The 8077-nt window shown below is 49.5% G+C and overlaps 1 protein-coding gene across 1 annotated transcript in view; it reads right to left on the bottom strand.

Moving 5' to 3' along the window:
* Positions 1-2141: 2141 nt before the first annotated feature.
* Clgn (calmegin) overlaps positions 2142-8077 on the bottom strand; it is a 29180-nt gene continuing 23244 nt past the window's right edge. Inside the window, exons 12-16 of the mRNA XM_048333495.1 lie at positions 6128-6343; positions 4938-5063; positions 4549-4708; positions 3579-3682; positions 2142-2474 (exon numbers count right to left, since the gene is read on the bottom strand). Of these exons, the coding sequence (XP_048189452.1) occupies positions 2394-2474; positions 3579-3682; positions 4549-4708; positions 4938-5063; positions 6128-6343 (687 nt within the window). The 3' untranslated portion in view covers positions 2142-2393. The remainder of the gene's footprint in view (positions 2475-3578; positions 3683-4548; positions 4709-4937; positions 5064-6127; positions 6344-8077) is intronic.

The raw sequence follows: 8077 nt of genomic DNA, 5'->3' as shown, positions 1-8077 counted from the left end.
TTGAGACATAAACGCTCTCCTTTGCCAGTCTCTGGTGGTGGCTGTCAGAAGATAAGTGCAGGAGTCGTTATCACGACTTGTGAATCCTGAAAGAACAGGAGTCATACAGAACATCGTTTCACTGGAATCACGCCGGCATTCCAGAGACAATTGACCATCGTAGACTCGGTTGACCTTAGGACACAGTTTACCTTCTAATGGCAAATTGTGTTGGTAGAAGCTAAAGTAATAAAACCGTATGATGTGTTCATTCCTCCTTTAAATTTTTATGCTTTATTGATAGCTTATTAGTGTCTGTAAAGAAAACCTGGAAACCAATACCCCCAAGTTTTTCGAAGGATGCATATTGTATTCACTTAACACAAGGCACGTGATACTATGTTCAGTATAAAAACTACTCTTATTCTTCAGTGCGTTTGCATGGAAGAAACAACTCTAAACATTTCCACATGTTACCAAACGTGTCGGCCATCCGCTTGGCTTACTGCAGTGGGCTCATTTCATACCTGCCCGAAGACAAATCAAACGGAGGGCAATGATGTACATGGGAAGAAAGTATTGACATTTATACAGATAGGCCATTATGTTCTAAATCTATTATAGAAAAGATTAGTATGTTTTCTTTACTAATTCTTCATCTCTAAATCTTATCAAAGATAGCTAAAATGAAAAAAGCAAAAAGCCCCCAAATCTCTTAGATGTCTAGAACGTAATAGGTTTGTGTTTTTACTACAGTGGGCGGTTTTCAGGGGAGGGGTAATTTAAACAATCTTCTAAAAATGTAACAAAATACATTTAACTTGGGGCGGGGGGGGGGGAGAGGAAGCTGGGAATATGGCCTAGTGGTAGAGTGCTTGCCTCGCATACATGAAGCCCTGGGTTCGATTCCTCAGCACCACATATATAGAAAAAGCAGGAAGTGACGCTGTGGCTCAAGTGGTAGAGCACTAGCCTTGAGTAAAAGAAGCCAGGGACAGTGCTCAGGCCCTGAGTTCAAGCCCCAGGACTGGCAAAAAAAAAAAAAAGTTAACTTTCCCTTTCTGTAGAGAAAAAGAAAACTAATTCAAGGTTCAAGTCCCTTTAGGCAGCGATAGGCAGCGAACGCAGATGCGGGCAGGAAAGGAGGAGCTGCTTTGGGAGCACCGGGGCCGCCCAGGCGGGAAAGCGTGCAGGAACTAGCAGTGTCTGGAGAGAATCGCTTGCTTCTAGAGTTTAACCAAATGTTCAAGTTCAGGAGAAGGAAGGAAATAAAAATACATGTAATTAATCATAAAAATGCGCTGGTCAGGTTTTCATAAAGCTCTGGGATGTGTCTCCTGAAGTCGGTGTTTGGGGCGGGAGTGGGCTCACACCTGGAATCCTAGCTACTCAGCAGGCGGAGCTCTGAGGATCGCGGTTCAAAACCAGCCCGAGCGGGAAAGTCTGTGAGACTCTCGTGTCCCATTAACCACCAGAGAACTGGACGTGGCTCCACTGTAAGTTCAGGAGGGACTCTTGATCACCGCTGGTAATCGAGGAACCGCGGCAACAGGCCCCCTCACCTGCCCCCGCCGGGGTGACCAGGGACGGGACGCCTGAGTTCCTAGGGGAATGTCCCGAGAACCGTGTGAAGAAAGTGCAAGGCGCTGAGCTGAGCCACTGCCCTCCCATGATCATTAAAGCCGCCTCAGTAATAACCCGTAAGCAAGAGGCATGCTTTAGGGGAACACAGTATTTCGAGATGTGCTTTCCAGAGCAGTGCAAGCAGGAGCGATTCTGCGGAGGGGATCAACCACGCCGGCAGGGGCTACACGAAATGACAAGAACACCGCCCGCCGTGGGGTCGTGATCAGCCGGTGTTCGGTGTCGTCCAATGTCAGCCAGGCTGCGGCGCTGCCCGCCATTCTTCCACATCTCTTTGCTTTACAGCTGCCCAACCGAACACCTGGCAAAGTGAATCCTTCCTGCGGGCTGTAGAACTGGGGGCCACCAGGTGGGTGTGGCCTCAGCCAGCGGGCCCGGGGGGGGGGGGGTGACTGCACCTGCTCCGTCCAGTCCAGCGGAACACGCCCGTGAGCCATCCAATCCCCACGCAGCTCCGTGGATTGCGGGGGAGCGGGAAGCCCAAGGCAGTGAGGTCGCCTCTTAGTCCTCTGTTCTGTGAGACACCCCCACACGGCCGTCGGACGATTGGAACTGATTCGTAATGACACCCCGCTCACGTCTCGGGTGTAACTCGCCACTCTTTTATTCTAAATACAAAGACCATCTCCCCCCTCAGAAGAAAGACGAAAATAAATCTCCAGGAACAGCGTTGCGGGTGCGGTGGAGGATGGGTGTGGCAGGCGTGCGGGGCGTCCACACCTCTCCCCGGATGGGACCCCGGATGGGACGAGGGCGCTCCCGGGCGGCGCTCAGTCCTTCCGGACCCTCCGCTTGCGCAGCGACTTCACCGGCCCGTCCCCGGAGCCCGTGCTCTCGTCCGCGTCCTTCATCTGCAGGGAGCAAGTGTGGAGATGTTTCACACGTGACTGGGAGACAGCGGGGTGTGTGTGTGTGTGTGTGTGTGTGTGTGTGTGTGTGTGTGTGTGTGTGTGTGTGGACAGTTCCTCAAAGCAGGGAACTGCTGAGCTGGCTTCTACAGAGAACTTTCAGAACTTTTTGCACACACTCCTACTTAGGAGAGGAAGGGAAGTGAAGAGGTCCAGTTGAATGCTTTACACACTTTCCTTTTCCTCCCAGAATGTGCTTGTAACACCATGCACACATCTGGAGCAAAAGGGTCTGGTCTGGGCCACCCCGACTCCGGAGGGCGGGAGAAGCCCCCTCCCGGCTTCTGGGGGCCGCAGACGGCTGGGCCTCTCAACCGGACTCGGCCTGGTGGAGACGGAAAGGCCTGCGGACGGTTCCATCTCCTGGCACTTTGCAAAAGGAGTGAGCATAAAGTGCACCGGGAAAAACTGATGGTTAAAGATTTGACAAAAACACCATGGTAGCTGTTGCGCACCTACCCAACCGACGGTGTCGTTCCAAAGCCTATCAAGACAGATACAGAATTGCCTGTATTAAGGAGGATTCTGCTTTCGATATCCACAGGGTCTGTGTATTTTTATTTTTATTTTTGGCGGCAGTACTGAGGCTTGAACTCAGGGCCTTGCCTGGCTTTTTCACTCCAGGCTGGTGCTTGACTATTATGCCACACCCCTCCACCCTGGGCCTTTTGCTGGCTTGTTGTAGATGGCGGTCTTACACCCGGCTTCCAGCCCTGGCTGGCTCCGAACAGCAATAACCAGATCTCGGCCTCGTAAGTAGCCAGGGCCGCAGGTGCGGGCCATCGCTCACAGCTCGCGTTTCCACAAAATGTTGTAACGACGGAGTCACAGTTTTGTACGGACTCAGCGCTCATTGGGCATTAAAACAACACAACGCACTGTGTTCGTGTGTTCCTGTGCTTATCCAATTCAAAACAATACGAACGCTCTTGTGAAAGCTGGAAGAAATGCAGCAAACCTTTCTTCCCAGGCTGGCTGCTGCTTTGGTGGTGAGTTCAACGCAATCTAGAACTGAGTTTCCTTTTCTGCTAGAGGGCTAATCCTTACCTCGTCCTCTGATCCGGACTTGTTGGACTTATTTCCCTCTTCTTGCCCTTCTGTGACTTCAATTTCTTCCTGACTCTTCCGTTCCTCAGGTTCGCCTTCCTCCTCTAGAACGCACGTTTCATTAAAGGCAAAGACCGAGTGAATTAGAGTTTTGCTACCGAAAGTAGATACAATAAAGGAAATGTATTTACATTGCAAAAATTGAAACCAGTCTCTTCCTTTCCAAGTTGAAAAACTAAATTGCAACTACCCCATATTTTTCTAAGTAATAAAGATCCCTTGTGTGGACAGGGACAGTTTTCTGAAATTGCATCTGAAAAACTCAGAGCTGTCATCTTTGATGTGCATAGTAATTGTGACAGTAATTAATAACAATAGTAACACTCTCCTCGTTCATCCTCACCATGCCAACGGCTTGTGCTTGCACGGTGGGCACACTATCTACTTCTAGAACAAGTCTCCTGTCATACTCCACTTCTCCCTAGAGAACTCATAATAAATCCCTCCTCAGTTCCTGGGGACATCTGGGTACTAAACACTAACGAGTTCCAAAGAAAAGGTGCTGAGAGGGGCTGGGAATATGGCCTAGTGGCAAGAGTGCTCGCCTCATATACATGAAGCCCTGGGTTTGATTCCCCAGCACCACATATACAGAAAATGTCCAGAAGGGGCGCTGTGGCTTAGGTGGTAGAGTGCTAGCCTTGAGCAAAGAGAAGCCAGGGACAGTGCTCAGGCCCTGAGTGCAAGCCCCAGGACTGGCCAAAAAAAAGAAAGAAAGAAAGAAGAGGCTGTGGCAGGAGGGGTTCCTAGCTGCTGCCCGGACGCAGCCCTGCTTTCCAGCACGCCCAGGAATATGGGCAGGGCGCCTGCTCCTGGGGGTGCAGGTAGAGGTGCTGGCCATTTCAGGACGACGCCCCGCTCTCACGAGCGAGGTGGGGACCCCCAAAGTAAGCCTCCCTCCCGGACTTACCCTTCTCGGGGGTTTCGCCGTCACTTTGCCTCCCCTGCTCCTCCGCGCCGGCCGGGGGCTCCGCGGCCGCCGGCTCCTCCCGCCCCTCCTGCTCCAGCGCGGCCTTGCTGGGCGGCTTGCGCATGGCCGCTGCTTTGTACTCAGCTACTTCGTACTTCTTCTGTCACCGTCGCACACAAGCTATTTTTACTCAACGCAAAGCACTATTTAACCCCACCCCCCCCCACTTTTTTTTTTTTTGCAACAAATAGCATCCACAGTAACTCATCAGTAAGAATTAGGAAATTTAGCTCATTACAGTTAAGAAGGAACTGCTCCATGCATAGGACGCTTAAACACTAGCAAGTTGGAAAGAAAAAGAAAAGTTGACAGAAATTCATGGCATTTACCTTTACTTTCCTTGGCCAGCAAAACAAAGTAACCAATGCGATTGGCAACCCTGCTGTTACGAAGTAAATGAGCCAAAGCCAGGGGCGTTCTGCAGCGGCCGCTGTCAGCTGCTTCAATACACCGGGCTGCAGGAGGAGACACAGCGCCAAGTGGGGTGGAGCGCTTCCCAGCCTGCACCGGGAAATCCAACCTCCAAATCGCGCATGCTACCTGGCCACTTTCACTGGGACCTGGAAGACCTGCCAGTCAGAAACAGACCCTTCATCTCCCCACTCGGCTAGGCTAGATATTAACAATTAGCCTATCACTTAGTGAGACTTTGAAGTAGGAACTTGGATACAAAACACATGGAAACTTCTCTCCCTCCCTCCCTCCCTCCTGTCCTTCTCTTTCTTTCATAAACCTGAGTAGATCTATTTATGTGAATGTATTAATTACCCAGTTCATTTACAAGTGCACAACGCTAATTCTATACTTTGAAAAAAACTTATCAAAACCAGATCTCAGGGCTGGGGATATAGCCTAGTGGCAAGAGTGCCTGCCTCGGATACACGAGGCCCTAGATTCGATTCCCCAGCACCACATATACAGAAAAAAAAACGGCCAGAAGCGGCGCTGTGGCTCAAGTGGCAGAGTGCTAGCCTTGAGCGGGAAGAAGCCAGGGACAGTGCTCAGGCCCTGAGTCCAAGGCCCAGGACTGGCCAAAAAAAAAAAACAACAAAAAAAAAACCAGATCTCAGAATTATTGGGTCTTTTGTCATATAAGGAAATTTCACTACCACCCTCAGTAAGAAGACTGCTCACATTAGTGAAATAAAAGCCAGGCCATCAAAAGGAACATCATCTTTTGACCTGCTCTTTTGATGGCTGTTTATGAGTGTCTGAAGAACCAAATCTCTTTGTGGGTAATTGGTTCTTAAAGACACATCTCCAAGATGCACTATCTGTTGAAATATTTAGCTTAACCTTTTCTGTAAAGTCTTTAAGCTTTGAGGGTAAAATGAAACAGCACTTAATCAAGTTTGATTTTAAAAAATTATTCCTGTTTCTGTGAAAAGTGGTTAACAGGAGTATAGTATATTTCCTTACACATTCTAGTTGCCACGGAAGGGGTCATTTGTATAACCTACAGCCAGGAGGATGCGTTACCGGCTTACACAATTGCAATGACCAATTATCATGCCCATACCTCATTAGCTTTCGCTACTATTATCTTCACTTCCCAGCCCTCTGAGGCCCATTGATCTGCTACTGCCTTTTCGGAACAGATGATAAAATTATCAAAGTAGATGTCAGGGGTCATTGACCAAAGTTCTAAGCCAAGAGCACGAAAGGAAGTTAGAAGAAACGGATGATCATCTTCAAAATAATCTGGGTTGGGAATTTTTTGAGGACTCCAGATTCCCTGAAAGAAATAACAATTGGGGACATTTACTAACATAATTATAAGTGCTCCCTGAGAAACAGCTGCTGTTGATGGAAACTAACAGCAAGTAGAAGAAAAAGAAAACCGTAAATGGTACCAATTCGTTAGTCATTTAGTGGAAACAAAACCTTATTTCTTATGTTTTTCATGATGTTCTTTATGAACAATACTGACTTTAAACTCTGTAAAAAAAAAAAAAGGCAAAGTAAAAATCCAGCATACACAAATATTTCAGTTTCACAAGTCGCACTAGGTCAGCCATTCTTTTTTGGTCGGTTGGGGGGCTTGACCTGGGGGCCTGGGCGCTGTCCCTGAGCTCTTTAGTTCGAGGCGAGTGCTCTACCGCCTTGAGCCACAGCACCACTTCCGGTTTTCTGGTGGCTGATTGGCGACAAAGAGTTTCGTGGATGTTCCTGCCCGGGCTGGCTCTGAACCTCCGTTCTCAGATCTCAGATCTCCTGCGCAGTAGCTAGGGTGACAGGCGGGAGCCACCGGCGCCTGGCTGTGTTAGACGATTTTTAAGCGATGTGATGAAGTTGCTCAGTGCTGTTGAAGTTGCCTTGAGCAGGCCTGACCCACCTGTGCCCACGCAGACATGGCTGGGAGCCATGTCAGGTACCTTCCACCAGGGGGCGCTCACGCCGCCACCGGGCGCTGGGCACAGTGGGGTCTGCACACGGCCAGCCTCCACCCTGTGGCCCTCGAGGTCGTGCAGTGAATACGGGACCCAGGAAATGAATGCTGCCGAGCCAGCGAGGACCGGGGGGTGCAGAGGCAGACGCGGTGCCCGAGAGCGCCAGTGGACACTCAGGAAGATGAGACCACGGGTCCAGGGAACGACACTGACCACTTTAACGTGGAAAAGAACCACAGATGTGACCAAAAGAAGTCTGGCGGGCTGGGAAGGTGGCCTAGTGGCAAGAGTGCTCGCCTCGTATACAGGAAGCCCCGGGTTCAATTCCCCAGCACCACATATATAGAAAACGGCCAGTGGCGCTGTGGCTCAAGTGGCAGAGTGCTAGCCTTGAGCAAAAGGAAGCCAGGGACAGTGCTCAGGCCCCGAGTCCAAGCCCCAGGACTGGCCAAACAAGAAAAAAAAGTCTGGAAATAGCCAAAAGATGTCTGGCTAATATTTTTTAAATTCTGAATTGTAATAACTCACCTTCCAGTGGTTGTATCTACACTATCTCTGTAATCTTATCTGAGTATATTGGAAACCGTGTATACTGGTATTAGAAGTAGGAAATTGAAAGGGAATACCAAAATTGAGAGACACAGGGTAAAAAAAGACAAACAACTACAAAAGCAACACTTGCAAAACTGTTTGGTGTAAGTGAACTGAACACCTCAGGGGGGGAAGGGAAAGGGGGAGGAGGGAGGGGGGAAGGGACAAGGTAACAAACAGTACAAGAAATGTATCCAATGCCTCACATATGAAACTGTAACCTCTCTGTACATCAGTTTGATAATAAAAATTTGAAAAAACAAAAACAAAACAATCCCAAGAGGTCCCTTCACACGGGCCCTAATGCACTGAGGGTCTTCTGGGCCAGCGGCCACTCATTTGCTTCCACACGAGAGCTTTATCCCAAGAGTGAGCTTGCCTAAGTACTGGGGAAGAATACCCCACAGGGTGATGGGTCTTGGGATCCTAGTTCGCCTACAGACTGACGGAAAGCGTGCCTCCCCCGTGGGAACATGGGTGAGCTCCTC

Source organism: Perognathus longimembris, chromosome 24 (genome assembly GCF_023159225.1).
Source record: "Perognathus longimembris pacificus isolate PPM17 chromosome 24, ASM2315922v1, whole genome shotgun sequence".
In the NCBI taxonomy this organism is placed as follows: domain Eukaryota; kingdom Metazoa; phylum Chordata; class Mammalia; order Rodentia; family Heteromyidae; genus Perognathus; species Perognathus longimembris.
Note: the sequence above shows the minus strand (reverse complement) of the source record. Positions and strands in the feature narration are given on the sequence as shown.